Source organism: Sinohyriopsis cumingii, chromosome 6 (assembly GCF_028554795.1).
Source record: "Sinohyriopsis cumingii isolate HCF-2022 chromosome 6, ASM2855479v2, whole genome shotgun sequence".
Lineage (NCBI taxonomy): Eukaryota > Metazoa > Mollusca > Bivalvia > Unionida > Unionidae > Sinohyriopsis > Sinohyriopsis cumingii.
The window spans coordinates 162,554,173-162,570,982 of record NC_142966.1 but is presented as its reverse complement, the minus strand read 5'-3'; the positions used below and the strand labels follow the sequence as shown (position 1 = coordinate 162,570,982).

Here is a 16,810-nt window from a genome sequence, read left to right as displayed (position 1 = left end):
TTCAAAGAAATGCACAAATGTTTGAACTTGAAATTTTATCATGCACGTTTCATTTAACATTAAACCAAATCAGCTTTTTACAATTCGTTTTAGTATTCATATTCTATTGAAAGTAATATTTTGAATACGCATTTCTTTTTCGTTGTATTTAAGTACATGACCGTTAGCTAAGGAACAAATAGAATTAACCCTGCAGCATATTTCTGCCGCTTGGCTTCATTGCACATTTAAATTTATAAAACAAGCAAAAAGAAAACAATGACCATATACATTTGCTACCTGCTGGTGCAGTAGTTTATTCCAATGCCGATTTCAAAAATAAAACGCTACATATGGAAATATATTTTAAATATGAAATATCCGAAGTTCATGGAGGACTCTTGGTTAATTTTTAAAATATTCATATCAAACTATTGAATTGTTTCAAAAAGCAGCCCGGCAAAGATAATGTAACTTGTTGCTGCAATCTTCATCGTTCAATTTGTAATCAAATATCTTGTTCAGATCGCCACAGTTCTCCTTCGAGGCCCAATTGTCGGGTTGACCAGATGCCCAGAAAGCCGAGCTAACCTTCTCACCATTCTGCCAGTTCCACTGTCCCTCCGAGGAAGCATCCGTTGTACCGACCCAGACGTTATTGCAACTGCCTAAAGCACAAGATAGATAAAGATCATAAACTTTCAAAGAATTGAAAAGATATAGTGGGTATTCCTATGTTTATAAGGACGTATGCCTAAGTAAATGATCTTACAAAAGTGACAGGAAAGTTGTCGCGATTTTCATACACAAGCATTAGCCTTAGTAGCCATGTACATGCATTTTGTGTGAAATCTTGAAGTAACAAATCTCTTATAGGATAAAACTAGGTTTAAGTAGTACCGAATAATGAAACTTCAATTGGGTTAAACACTATTCTATTTTGAAGTCGTAATAATATTACAATTAGTCCGAATCACGAGTGAAATAACAGAAAATCGAATAGAAACAGCGAGATCTATTTTGTCAAGGGTTTACAACACACGCGGTTTTTTGGTTACAGCACAGACATCCAACCCGTACGAATGGCAGAGAAATTTCGTTTGAACACAACCAATACAAAACTAGTTAAATATAAAATAATACTTCTGAAACCTAATCATTGAATGTCCAATTTATTAAGACCGTAAAACAAATGGTAAAAAAATACCAATAAAGTAGGAACAGATCAAGAGTTATGCTGGACAAGGAAAAAGTTAGGACCTTGGAAAATACACTGCTGCTGATACATACCTGCTTTAGTTCGTGCCAAATTTCTGAAAAACTCTAGGTTGCGATCATTTAGACTGATCAAGTCGCCACCGTCTTGCTGACAGACTTGTCTAGCTTCAGACCAGGTTTTACAATCGCTGTAGAACTTGAAGCAAAACTGGTCTTGCTGATAATAATCGTACCCAGTGCGACACGTCTTGTTGGCTGGAAAAAAAACATTGCATCATTTAATGAAAACTTGAGTTTGCTATTGCTCACAATTTCATATTACAATAAACTAGTATCTATTTCCAGAGAAATCTCAACAGTACTGTGCTTGTTCAATTTCCAGAAAATCTCGTATCCTATATTTTATTAGATGGAGTTGCAAATTTACAAACGAAGGGGTATGAAACCCAATTTAACCATCATGAAAGTGTTTTCGTAGCAATCAGTTTATCCCTTACCTGTTTAAGGAATTTCTGTATGGCTCAATTTAAGGACATGGTGTTCCCTAGAATATATCCACTTTTAATCCTTGTTGAGTGATGTGGGTATGCTATTCGACAATAGGAACCACAATTTCAGAATCCAAATGGCATATTTTGCTTCCAGTCCACGGCTGCGTCATCTCATGCACATTTGAATATGAAAAGCACTTTTAGAAAATAGTAATATTTCAAGTTCGTTTAGGGGTGCAATACGTAGTCATTCGCTCTAGCTGTAAGAAATGACTATTGTGGCTATCTAAAACAGGCCATTACATAAAAAGGTATACAATTTTAATTAAAAATAACTGCGAAAGTAATTTCTTGCACATTTGTTAATTTGTTTTATATCTGCTCACATTTCTGTACAGTCATACTATTGTATCAAAATAAAAATTTAAGTTTCTATACTTTTTGAGTCAAAAGCTACAAAATAAAATTTCGTTTAGTAAAATGGTAATGGATAATGATTTAATATTAGGTTTATAAAACTAGTTTAATGTCCTGCCTTTGCGAGCCTTGGACATTATATTCAACGAGCTGCATAAATGCAATATTAAATCATTACTATCCGAGATCTTTTTATCAGTTTATATTCAAAAGGAATATCGATTATGAAAGACTAACCTTTCATTTTTTTGTGCGTAAGAAATAGTCCAAAGTTTAACTAGTAAAACAATGTACGCTGTCACATTGATATGGTACACAGTACCGATAACACATTCCATGTTTCTCCTAAAATTCACTCGCAACTGAAGGGAAATTCCAATATTTACAGTCTTCAATTTGCGACCGGATATTTGCATTATCCGACTTCCAATGTAAATATGCATTGGATAAAGGTAACTTAGGAGATCTATTTATGTTCATATTCTTCTGTTAACACGGGCGAGTTTATTTACATTTAAACTTTATTTAACGTGGATTTTGTGTCATGGATAGAATGTCCAACCCCTCCATCCTAACCCCACACCTGTTAAAACCCAAGCGATAGTTTACTTGTTCTGGTCTTACGCCAATTTTCATTTTATATACGACATAACAAACGCATATGGGGATAAATATATGTATGCATGCCGGTCATTTTCACCTTGGTTAAGCACGTTGCGCTATACTTAGTTAAACATTCTCGATTAGTCACAGTAGTGAAATCCACTAGAACTGAAAAAGTACCATGTTGTAAAATATACAGCTACTCGGCTCTTCTCGCACACGGGTGTGAATGAATACATCTACAATAGTAATCGTACTTGCAATTCTGCATATGCGATGGATTTTGTAAGCTGATATAAATTTGCGGATTAATTCTTAACACCCATGTGGTAAAAGTTGCGATGAAAGAAATGTAAATCAAATTTTTGCAGTACATGTTTTTCAGGAATGTTACAGAAATCTCTTGCCATTACTTGTAAGGACAACAACCACTTTCAATTTGCAAGATTGATAGTCATCGAGTGACAGGTATGCTTGTAATAGGATTGTCAGTCCAAGTGACTCGTTGACTGCAAGAAGTCAAAAATAGCACCCACTGCATCTTTAGTAGCCTTCATACAAACTATTTCACAATGCAATTGCTCGATATCTCAATTTCGTGATCTAATGCGCGGCCAATACAATATCAAATTGCACATTTTAGGCAATTTAAATACATGTTGCCTTGAAACAGATTGACCCCATAACATTGTAACTAGAGTATTGTAAGCGAATATATAATTCGAAAGTTACTGTACGCGATAATTGACATCAACCCGTTAAGCCAACTTCCATTACAAATAGCCCTTGCTAACAGCCATCCTTTCGACCTTGTATAAAATATATTTACTTAGCAAAAGTACTGTTTATAAATTACATTTACTGGTACCGTCTAAATTCAAAGCAAATCCTATCCTAATTCAAATAAAATGAATCTGCATAGGTTTCACAAAATGCAGTCAGATCTGGATCCAAATCCGTCTATTCCAATTTTTCATAACATAAACCACACCATATACCCAGATTTACTAGTGCGTGGGTAGATCAGGATGCGTGTTGTCTGTATTTAGACCCCCGACGTATGCTCAGGTAAAGACGTGTAATATGGAAGCGTTGGAAGCTAGTACTTAATACATTGTATACTTACTGGTGCTTAATATGAGAGCTGTTAATCTCGTCAATGCGTCATCAGCTTTCTTATCCAAGGAATCAATTTTTGTAGTTAAAGCTTTATATTCATCACTAGGCCCCTGAGGTGTGGTCATCCCCGTACACGCGCTTTTCATGGCATTTGTTACGTCTTGCTGGATGATGCGTTGACAGAAAGAATCACCAAAATACATTTTCACGCCGCTATATGCGGATCCTTGATCTTCAACTGCCATTGAATTTTGGGTGCAAGCATTTTCGGTAGATTGGGAGCCAACATATGCAACCCGCGTCAACAACTGGTGAAACAGGATCAGTAAAGTAGATGTAATTATCATTCTCATTTCAAACGACGTGCCTAAAGAAATAGAACGTGGTCAATAATGTGTTCTGATAAATTGAATTCGGTCCAGTACAAAACAATATCGATTCAGCTAAATGATCGGTATTGTTCTTCTTTAACCTACGAGCAAACAAGTGTCACTAATTGCCTAACACTGTTCCGGTGTTATATAGGAACCAAATGTAGACAGGTTTTGTTGCATCATAATTAGTTGCCTTACGGTGGTTTAACTTTTGACTCAGCTATTTCAAAATACTGAGTTCGGTTCACCCACTGATGCACGAGCAAATTGTCTGCAGTGAGATACCCGATTATCTCAACTTTCCTTTCCTTCGACGGAATCATAAGCATGGCACGGTCTTATTAGAGTAAATTCTCGCAATAAAAAATATACAACTTAGAGTTAATTTGATATTATTTCTAACTTATATAAAGTGAAATATAATGATCTGCACTTGATATAAGTTGGAATTAATAATGGACTAGACTGCATGATAAAACTTATCACTTTTTAACATCATATTGATTGATATTTGTTAAAACGTAGTATTAGCCCTGTGTGCGTGTGTTTGTGTGAGTTTGCGTGTGTGTGTGTGTGTGTGTGGCGCAGTTTTGATTGGACCTTTACCAAACTTCTCTCGATGTTAACTTGTGCAAGACTTGCTTTATTTCAAGCTTTAAACCCCCATAGGTTCTAAAGAACTGCAAAACTATTAATGTTTGAACAACTTGAATGGCAATTCACATAACTGGATAGATCGTGTATGTGGGTTTTCCGATCTCTGGATAGATCGTGTATGTGGGTTTTCCGATCTCTGGATAGATCGTGTATGTGGGTTTTCCGATCTCATATCTGGCTCATGGTATTAAGGCTTGAGTGGGGTCAAGTGGGTGGGTGTCAAAAGGAAAGTTTGTTATGAAAACTGCCATTACTATGGATATATAATATATTAGGCTACTTTGAAATATTACTTCCTGCAAGTGACCTAGAGAGGTGTAGGGTGGGAGTTGGATGGGTGGGCGGGTGTTTTTGTTGTCCAAATTTGTTTTGGAGCTGAAACGTGAAGCAAGATTTGGGAAAGATTTTGTCATAATATAAACTAATGCAAGATGTATTTTACATGGATTCCACAAAAGACCTCTCCTATGGCTGGGTTGGGAAAGGAATAATGCAATGTCTGGCACATACTTTTTGTAAGAGCCTTTTCCACTGCACATGTTAGCATATTCGTTACAAATTGGATGCAAGCATGAATATGTGAGTGACACAACCATCGATTATGAGACGATTATTTTGCAGTAGTTGTATAACCTGTACGCTCATGATATTCTTATAATGATGTTAGTATTATTAATTTTTTTTGCCTGTATTGAGTTGATAGGTAGCTGGTCTTGGGATCCATCACTTCTACAAAAGTGTGGCAGACCCATTTTTGGATGACATCTCTAATCGTCACAATATTTCAATTAAATCGTAGTGGTGAATGTTTACTGGTGGAATCAATTTGGTAATCGTGCTTGCTTTACCAGTGAAATCATTGATTATATTTATTATTCAAATGTAATTGTGATGACTTACTGTTTGAATGGATATAGTGATCATACTTGTCAACGAAGTTGAATATTTATGACATAATTCTTGATGTTTATACTGAAATATTAATTTAAATGTCTGTAGCATGATACCCCAGTGCTAGACATCACTATATACTGCCACACTGCAGACTTCGTAGCGATATGATTGAAACATTGTTAAAGCTACATTAAAAATCCTAATCACACACATATTAGACATTCATTTATACAATGCATACAGATTCAACATTGATTTAGGTTCGTATAAGATTCAACTTGGCCTTTTATGTAATTTAAGTTTAAAAAAATGCTGGTAACTATCCCATACGGTTATTTACTGGTACATTATTGAAACCGTCCATTTACTTGAAACTGCATCATTCTGATTTTGATGGCATGTTCAATCTATGAAACTTCTAAACTATATAATTCACAAGTAAATGTTCTTCAGACAAAGAGAATAAAATGCGTGTACGTTAAGCATTAAGGTGCAACCTTGGCTATGTATGTATGTATGTATGTATGCATGTTCTATCATTTTATTGAACAATACCATGATACATGCATTTACGTGTATCTTTTAACTATGTAAATTATTTTATGAACTTTATTGCTTTCGTGAAGTGAACAGTTGTGTGACAAAACTCTTCTGTATTGCGATAATATAGTGTAAATGTATTATGTTATGTGCCCTGGTTATGGTTGAGCCCAAGGTCAAGGAAGCTGAGATAATCGGGTTTCTCACTGCGGGCACTTTGCTCGAGCAGTATGGGGTTAACCAAGCTAAGTATTTTAAAATAGCTAAGGCTAAATTTAACTCACCGTCAGGTAACACTGTACGCGATGATGAAACCGGTTTTTGGTTTCGTTCGTATATATAATGCATGAGAATTTTATGGAACCCGTACTTTTGAAGAACAGTTGCGCCCATTTTCCCCACTGTTCATAGGCATGCGGGTGTGCATTATAAAAACATTCTGATCGATGTGGGTAGCTAAATCGAACTTTTTCTGTACTTAAGTTAATACGTAGTGGGAATACGCATTATTGATCACATCACATTGCTTTAGAACGTAGTTAGAAATGAGAACGATGAATATTGTTTATTCAATCCTCCTGTTTCACCAGTTGTTAACGAGGGTCCCGTATGTTAGCTCCCAATCTACATGCAAGCAAACTTCTGTAAGTCTTGGTGACTATCCATTGACATGTGGAAGCGTGAACATGTTCTTCGATGATGCGTTCTCTCTACCTGTCGTCCAGCTAGACGATCCTATGAAAGTGTGCCCGGAGGCGAACAAATCTAGAGCAGCAGCTGAAGAGCAATACAAAGCTTTGAGTTCGAGAATTGCAAACTTGGAAAAGAGAATCAATGACGTGGGACAGAGCATCGCATCTTCCACATTCAGGATCAGTAAGTATTATTTTATGCTGTTTAATACTACGTTGCGGGGAACTGGTAATAAGAATAGGCTTAATAGGTTTTGGTGGGTGTGGCATGGTCATATAGTACGTAATAAGCTGAAAGTTGTAAATTAACTTTAAACCATGTCATTTAAATAGGTAAATGCTTCTTTTGCAGGAAAAGGTAATAATAGAATCTAAAATGGATAATTTGATATTGCATTTTACGTGCAATAGTTTACCAAACTGACATCAAAATTGAGCTGTTGCGTTTGAATTATTGTGATACACGGATACGAATATGCAACGAATATTCTATTTTTCATATTGGGCCTTGTATACAGTGCATGTTCCAAATATTTAATGGTGGTTGCCATATTGTTTTCTCACCGATCGACCAAGTCCCATGGGTCAATTATCGTACATGTTTGCCTGTAACCCACGACATTCATAAATACATGCTATACAATGGACTATTTGCACCTTTTTGCATTTGCATTTCAGTTTTCACCTTTTGTACGTATATAAATATTAAATATTAAAGTTTATATCGTCTGGTATTGTCGGTCCTTAGGTTTACTCTTATAAAGATGAAAAGTACCTGACCGCAACTTAAAACAAACCTTATACGTACGCATAAAAGTGTGGCTGAAATTTTTCAGTTTAAAGAACTGTTGAGCAGTTGCATGCTTTAGAAAAGTACATGTAATTCGCTCAGTTCAGTTACGATTGTCGCTAATCCTGAATATACAGCGGAACACGAGCCTAGTAACGGTAAACGTGGCGTGTAAATGTTACGTTTTATTTGTACCATTAGTCCTATACATATTAGTGGTTATTTAGTGATAGTTATTGGTCTTAGTACGAAACTTACACGGAGTGTTTAGTTTAGTCGTATGCAATGACACGGTGTGCTTTATGAAACGACGCTTAATCTGGCTGGTCGTCTATGGTAAATATATATTAGACCGAAATCTTAACATTTTGTACGCTTCCACACCAATACAGGGAATCTGACAAGTGGTCACAAGTTGTAAGATTTAAATTCAAGATTCCATAATTTAGCAAAATATAGAAAACTAAATCGCTCATTATGGTATAAAATTCAGAAAGAACGATGTACATGTACAGAAAAACGGGTCAGCAGAACATCTGAAATTTGTTCAGAATATTCATTATGAGAGGGTTATTTTGACAACTGCCATTACCTAAATACATGTACAATTCTCTAATGTTGCTAATGGCCAATACGTGGTGCCTCCCAAATATATATTACCAGCTGTCAAGATTATACAGGACTAAGAAAAATTGTTGCAAAGTGTAGGAGCGAAACATTTAATGTTAAATTTATGCAAGGTCCACAAATTGACACTAACGTTTTTATTTGCAAACATTACAATGGCATGTCTTTTTCACTTGTCTCGTATTGCTATACAAAGTCTGGAATTTGCTTTAACAAGTTTATTCACACTTGCTGCCAAATGATGCACCATCCCATTCCCACATTCTTAAGTTCCTAAGTAGTACATTCCCAAAAGCCGTTAAAAGTATCATCTCTTTACGCGTACATGTTGGTTCGAAATGTAAATGTGTATCTTGGCCTGCTCGCGTATAGTACATTAGCAAATTATGATGTACAGTGTGGTCGATGCTTTTATTTGTACTCGTGGATCTTAATGAACTTAATAGATCCATATTTGCTGGAGCATGATATATAGGCATATTTGGACAATTTGTAGTTAGATCCGACTTAAAAGTATGCATAAACAGTCTTTGTAAACGTACAATATGAACTAATTTTAATTTTGGATAAGTTTCATCATAAATCTATATCTGTTGAAACAAAATTTAAAAAATTGGTGATAATTTAAGTCGGGTCATTTACCGCTTGAATGTTTTCAACATTCCATCACGTACAACAATGCATAAACAAATACAATAACCCCATATAGGTTGTTTCATTTTTTATTTCCGTTATTACATTCTAGTACGGAGCTGATGGTCGGTTGTTTTCAATGACTGATACATGTTCTTTTGCAGGCAAGCATACGTGTCCCACTGGGTACGAGTATTATTATCAAGACCACTTTTGCTACAAGTTCCACAGCGAGTGTAAAACCTGGTCTGAAGCCCGACAAGTCTGTCAGCAAGAAGGTGGGGACTTGATCTGGCTAAAGGAGAGCAACTTGGACTTTTTCAGAGATGTGTCACGATCGCAAGGGGGTATAGTACCAGCAGCAGCAGTATATTTTCCTTCCACCACTGCTTCACCTAATCTGTTCCGTTTCCTTATTTTTACTACGATTATGGTTGATTGCGATTGTGATCTTCTAAGTCTTTTAGTTCTGTGTTTTCTTCCGATTCTGTCATTATCATTACTAATTGTTATTACAGGCTAGCAGTTAAGCTTGTATATTAAATGATCAGGTGTAGTTTAAATATAGGAGCGTGTAAACGTGTACGTGTAGGGCTTAAGGCCACGTACATAAACGTACAAAGTTACTTGTGACTTTAAAGCGTTATGTTTATAATTAATGGACTATTATTGGTTGTCAGAAAAGCCAATTTCCGTACCGTTGGCTGCTTCTGCCAGATTGGCAAGTAATGTGACAAGTAAATCTTAGTAACCGGTGGTTACAATATGTATTTCAAATGTAATAGAAATGTTGTTAAGACCCTTACTCCTCGCTAGTGAGAGAAAGCTCGGCTTGCAATATTCTTTATCCAGTTGTCTCTGGTCAGATTGCACAGTTTAGGTACCATGAGATAAAATGACGTATTACACTAATGCTCAAACCCTGCATGCTTACAATGAAATAAAACCAAACAATATGCAAAGAATAATATTGAACCAAAGACGATGAAGCTAGTCGAAGTGCGAATCCCAATAACGATTGTTGAAATCTGTCTGGTGGTTTCGCTTTTTTATTTAGTGGCTATCTAGAATAATGTATTCCACGCAATTGGGACAAATTTCCTTGGTGCTCTATAATCTAGATGAACCTGCTAGAGCAGTGACGCGTTCACCCCCCCCCCCTTAAGACAAATTACTACATTTAACCACTTTAACAAAATGTATTTACTAGAGTGAGATCAGGTTATGAACACGCGCTGAAGTATGTAAATAGCAACATTTTTTCTTTGACATATCAATTAGTCCGATGTCCCTATATACCTGGCACCATGTAGGCATTATCCGTTACATCTCCGCATTTCTTGTCTTTATATCTTTAGGTACATGCAGTAACGTTTGGGTTGGCGCAACGGACATAATCTCAGAAGGACAGTGGTACTGGGTGAATGGTGAGAAGGTTCGCTGCACTTTCTGGCAACAGGATCAACCCGACAATCGGTTCGACGATGAGGATTGTGCTAACCTTATAAAGCTCTTTGATTACAAACTGAACGACCAACTTTGCAATGACAAAGAAAACTTTATTTGCCAGATTGTTTGAAACCATTTCATCTTTGAATAAACTTTGATTCTTGGATAAAATGTTAGATATTTCATGAAATTTTCTTTGCGTACCTGCATTGGAACAAAGCAATGCTACTACTCCAGGCAGCGTACAAATAGTGTACACGTATGTGGATATTTTTTATAATTGTTCATGTGAACACTCGTTAGATCCAAACATGTATTAGACTCGGCTATACCAGAAAAAAACACTAGTCTGAAAAATAAATGACGCAATTGATAAAAATAACATCCTTAGTGTATAAATGTTAACTTTGCTTTCGTTTGTTATATTCAAAATTTTTTAAATTAACCCTGTATTCGATCTAAAACTGCTGAAAAAGATGACTTACATTGGGCTTTCCTCCTCTAAAAATACACGAAATATGGGTACGTAACAAATCAAAATGCTAATCTAAGGCACAAATAGCCCGAGTGTATGTTATGCTTTCACATTGTAATAAATGTTGCTACTGCGGCTTCCAAATGGATGTCCATGTGTTTAAATGCATATTAGTGCATTCTCCTCGAACTGAAAATGTTTATCCGCATTTTTAAACTGGTAGATGGGTAAATTTAGATGGAGTTGTGGAATTTGTGTATTGTCGATTAGAAGTTTACCTTTTAACATCTCTTTCTTTCTCTCTGAAAGGGAAAATATTGAGCCCTGTTTTCTATCTGGGAAATGCGTGCTAATCCAAAGTTCACCCTTAGTGAAAGTTTAATGTTGACAACTGAAATAAACTAACAGATCGCAGCTCATGAATAAATTTTTAGCTAATTTTAGTCGGATTAACGACTACCAATTTAATATCAGAATTGATGGGGGGTGGGTATGTGGGGCTGACATATTTTACGCATAAAACAGAAAAATCCTGTCGTGACAAAAGAAAATACATGCACCCACCAACCCCGCCAAAATGGATTGGTCCCTTAGCAGGCAGTTTCTAGTTCTCCAAAGATACAATTGCCGAAAATTAAAACTCTGAAGTTTTGTATTTCGTAAGTTCATGTAGGACATAATATAAATGTACAACTGTTCTCGCTTTCTATAAACTCCTAGTTCTCATCGAATTGAACCAAACTGTTTGGAACTATCCACGTCTGCACTTTTCTATTTTGTGCATTATCCCATGCTGTCATAGCAACATGCAAATAAAATAAATATTATACTACAAAGGTCGCCTAGATGACATACCTTTAGCACACAAAATTTCGCATCAGTGTCACATGGGATGATAGGACAAGAACGTAACGGACTTAAATTGAAGATATCACAAAAACTATAGACGTGATGATTCCTCTTGGCTTGAAGAGTACCACACAGTACAGTTTATGCCCATCTGGTACCCGTTTTAAGACTAACCACTACAAACCTGCCACATAAGGTGTGAAGCTAAACAAAGGTTTAGGAAAAGTAGTTAAAAAGTGACAGCCTACATAAAAAACTGTCAGTTTTAGCTCTTATCCTTTGGGACAAAAGGTGTGACTATGAATAATAGAGGCACTATCAAGCCCATGTATTACAACCTATAGTTGCACGAAAACACATTTCTTGGTTGAAATGTTCTAACTGCACATGGCCAACATTTAATATATATTCCTTGGCGTTCACTTTGAAACTGATGTCGGTGTTATTATATCGACATCTTTGATTTGTAACTGAATCTAGTTTTATTGATGTTGAGTTATCCTGATGAAAATGTACAAAATTAAAAATTTACTTTCTCCCTTAACATTTAAACAGAACCATGAAAGTAGTATATAAAACAACCCAATTACAGGTATTGGTAACAAGTTCAGGACTTGGCAATCAATATATGCATTAGAATGTGACCATGGCCTTGTGGCTAAAATTGTGAAGGTCAAAGTACGTCAATATGTGATACTCTACAAAGTTTGATGATGCTTCTTATAAAGAATGGACCGTGAGATCTCATGAAAGTAGCCTTGAGAAGACTGTGCCCTTAACTTTGCAGATAGGATATTGATGGTGGAACAAAATAAACCATTCAAAATCTTTTATTTTCATCATTAAACAGATAATACTTCTGAACTACAGTACAACAACAAAAATGATCATACGTGTTATGAGAAAGAGCTTTGGCACAAAAATAGATAATGCTGATGTATGATCAAAACATAAGTAACACATTTTTAGGTGTTAAACATAAGTTAAATTAAGTTAAACGAATTGAGTGTCTATATAAAAATCAGCACGGGTGAGCTCGATATTCCTGATGGGACCATGTATTTGATACAAACGTGATGTACACGTGGTACATCAAGCTATGAATTTGCAGGGGAAAACTGTTCATTCCATTATCGTTAACAGCATATGGAAAGGCGAAAAGATTGACCAGTGTTCCTTATTCCACACTAGGTTTTGCTATAGTTGTAGGCTGGGAATCATAAGTGGACAAGTTGTGAGCTACAGTTAACTTTAAAATCCAGGCTTTGTGCTGGATACATGTCTACTTTGGCCTACTTATGTTATCAAACATGTATATAGTTATAGATAAACGATCTAAGCAGTTTGAAAGTGATAATACGAGAGCAATTCTCATTCTACGGTCCTTGTACTGGAAATGTATATAAATTCTTCTCGTGCTCTTCAACCAGTGTATGAATTTGGTTAAAAGGTGGGAATCGCAGCTGCTTCCAAGATTTGACCCAGGGACAAACCTACGATCGAAGGGTCATGACTAATTGTCCATAGTGGATATACCAATATAAAGTGTTCCATATCATGTCCTTTAAACCTATAAATGGTTATTGGGTTTAACAAAAAAAAACTTTTTATCAGCATGTCCCGTCTCAAGAGTTACGAGAAGTCTTATCATAAAGTTCCGAGTTTGTGCCATTAATAGTGTAACAGGAGGAACTGAAGACATAAAGACAATTCCAACCTTTAAAATGTTGAATGGGAATAATAGTGATGACATTATTCTTTATTCATTTAAACATTATGGCTACTTATGATAATTATGAAAAGGTTTCACATACTATTATTTCGAGAAACCTATTTGTTCTTTACAATGTAATCTTCAATGAAATAGCTTTCCATTAAATGAGCAACACAAAAGTTACATATCTCTAAACTCAGTGTCATAACTAGCTATAGATCTAATCAATGTGAAAAATATGCATATATTCTTTAACCATTTAGTTTCTCTAAGTAAAAGGAAAGTTCAAAGTGAGTTGGGCAAAACGGTTGTTTGATTCCTAATATACGAGATCTACTGCCAGCCATGATGGCTTGAATATTTACGTTAAACACTGGTTTTATGTGATGCGATACCCGAAGGAAAAAAAAAACATGAATAAAGAATATAAACTCAAAAAAAACTCTAAGTATGATGTCCTGCTCAATGTGTCTGCAATAAATGCAACGAAGAAATTTTGAGCCACTGAATGTTTGTTTGAAAATGCTTTATGGGTCAGAAATTTGTGTCTTTACAAGGACTACAATTTCGTACAGTTTTGATATTTTGTATTTGCTCATATGATTCAGTAGTGCTCTTTTGACACTTTCAAAGACCATATGGCCACGAATTGTAGTCGCTATATGGTGTACGAGTCACGATTCTCCTTCAAATACATTTTCCGATCAAAACAGTTTGGAATACAAGCCCACTACCTTCTGAATCCAGCACAACTACAACGACGCAAATTTGTCTTTTCTGTCAATCACGTAGACTATTGGCAAGGACACTTGTCTATTACATCCCCTTGTTACCACTGTCTGCAGTTGTTTGCCTAGGTTCCATAATGTCAACTACATACTAATAGCTCGGTAACAATCCACACCTAAGTAGTTGAAAATTTAGAACTCCACGTCAAGATTTGGATTTGATGCGTGCATTAATCATTCTACTACTAGTAGTATCCATTATTTGCACGGTTTTCCCAAAACGTGGGTGGATTTGTCACATTCAACAGACTTCGTCTATTTGACGAAGTCTACAAGCACTATCGTTTCAAGGATTTTGTCAGTTTCTGTTTTCACACTGATACTAATTTCGCTTACGTTGTTCGAAACGTGTTGCATAAGCAACTTATTATCAGGCTGATTTGCAAATGTGTTATTTCTCTTATCTATAAAAGTACGAGTGGTGCCAAAGACTTATAAGAATGGTACTAACAGCTGCCTCGCTAGGCGCTCAGCATTAAGGGGTTAGTGTTGGCACTGGTCAGCCTGGTGTCTGGATAATGTGACGGTGTGGGACACCATGCTACATGTCTGTTGCATGATGCCCCAGTGCTATACATCACTTCAAATTGCCACACTGCAGACATCATAGGTGTATGACTGGAGAAGTGTTCAACCCACGTTAAATGTCTAAATCATACACAAGCACAAACCTGGTTTCCATCACTTGCTAGTAAAGGTTTTCCTAACTCACTGAGCGGGGGTGTTCCCACGAGTTCAAGCATCCCAGTGGGCATACGTCTCACTACATGTCCAGGCATGAGCTTCGGACCTGTAACTATGGGCTCATGGGGGGTTTGTGACGGAAGCGCTCGATCCCTCTTGTTCAGAGCCTTCCTGGTCGATCAGACAGCCCATCGGACCCAGTTAAGGGACTTCGATTTTGAATACGTCTGGACAGCGGTTATGTCTCACACACTATCTTGAATCTGGCAGACCTATCCGTCTCGCCGGCTGTTCCGGCAAGACAGTTGCGTGCGGATTATTGCAAGTTTATGGCTTATCTGCAGGGGAGGGACCATTACTTGTACGAAGATGGCTGTATTGCCTCGACTATGCCACCAGCTATGGGTTTATCCGGATACAAGACGCACATCGAGTGTGACTGTCCTCTAAGACAGCCTTATTCGCACTTCCCCATGGAACTGAATTTAGCTTAAAAGCTGCAGGTGGTAGAATGTGTTTTGTCAGCTTCAGAATTCACTCCACCCCAAGTACGACGCATTTCTAAAAAGCTAAATTTCCGGCTGATCTCGACCAAGGAAAAGACACTCCGTCCGTCAATTGGTTAAAATCAGAATTAATGACTGTCTGCCGAGAAGAATTTGTGACCAGGGGAATTTAAAGGCTTTGTTTCATAAAAAAAGTACCCAAACGATGTTTTCATAGTGATGGTGCAAATGCCACTCAGACTCATTCAATACCGACCGCACAGTTCTGGATGAAATATAACAGAGGTTAGCAGGTCTGCGCAAATATTGTTTCAAAGTGGACAGGAATGTTTTCTAAACTTGGTCGCTTGGACCGTGGACTCAACTATCAATCCACAAAGATCTAGAGACATTGAACTAGTCTAAACATCTTAGAAGATGTTTCAAACGTAGACGTTAAACAAAATATTACACCTGTTCATATGATAGACTAGAAGCAGTTTCGGTGGAAGTTTGCGACAAGTTAAACATTTACAAAGAATTCTCTGATGATGACCTAATTCATAGCGAAGGATATCTAACGTTGACACCAAAATAAACAAAGAGTTCAGATCTATGAATAAGATTGTGTTTTGCAAAATGGACAAATCAAGGATGAAATCATCCTTTCTCGATGTAAAAGTCGGGTATATTAAAATTACAAAATACAGTGGTTTTTCCAAATCCGGGTAAAACATCTATAAAATTATACGCACGCTGTAAATTTCGGGTATGTGTTAAAGCTCACTATCGAGGTGTTTCAAGATTTCTCTCAGATCAAGACGGAGACATTGAACGAAATACCTGACAATTTAAACATGATTACAGTACTTAAAAGTAATCCTGAAAACACGATGATGTATCCCAGACCTAAAGAAGACATTCTGATGATATTTTAAAATGCCATTAAGAAAATAGCTTTTAAACACATACGTCAAAATTGAATTCGAAGAAAGGATTCTTAAAATACAAAATCATTTGTTGACCCATTTGTCTATAAGACAGGGCGGGAGTTTTGTTCCGCATTCATCAATTGTAGAAAATGTAAAATATATATATTTTATTTCAAAAGTTTGACTTAAATTGCCGTTATAGTTTAAAAAATATTTAAACATGTTTCTACTATGCTGATGGCAATTAAGCTTGGTTGCTATGGATGCTATACAAAACAAGAGTACTAATACATTTTAAAAGAATTGTCATTTGACAAGATTAAATGAAGTGATTCTCAAGAAGGCTTGAAACGTATTTTTCTCACCTTGCTGTCATGAGCATCAATATTCTCGCATTTAT

The 16,810-nt window shown here is 36.3% G+C and overlaps 2 protein-coding genes across 2 annotated transcripts; one reads left to right on the top strand and one right to left on the bottom strand.

Moving 5' to 3' along the window:
- Positions 1 to 267: 267 nt before the first annotated feature.
- On the bottom strand, positions 268 to 4,330 carry LOC149798426 (C-type lectin lectoxin-Phi1-like). The gene is made up of 3 exons (XM_089960601.1): positions 3,835 to 4,330; positions 1,270 to 1,452; positions 268 to 647 (listed from the first exon to the last, which is right to left on the bottom strand). The coding sequence occupies exons 1-3, from the start codon at positions 4,178 to 4,180 to the stop codon at positions 424 to 426; spliced, it is 753 nt and encodes a 250-aa protein (XP_089816727.1). The 5' UTR covers positions 4,181 to 4,330; the 3' UTR covers positions 268 to 423.
- A 2,328-nt stretch (positions 4,331 to 6,658) lies between these two features.
- On the top strand, positions 6,659 to 10,654 carry LOC149798425 (galactose-specific lectin nattectin-like). Its single transcript, XM_089963617.1, has 3 exons — positions 6,659 to 7,168; positions 9,199 to 9,381; positions 10,393 to 10,654. Exons 1-3 carry the CDS (start codon positions 6,838 to 6,840, stop codon positions 10,611 to 10,613), a joined length of 735 nt encoding a protein of 244 aa, XP_089819743.1. The 5' UTR covers positions 6,659 to 6,837; the 3' UTR covers positions 10,614 to 10,654.
- The last annotated feature ends 6,156 nt before the right edge of the window (positions 10,655 to 16,810 follow it).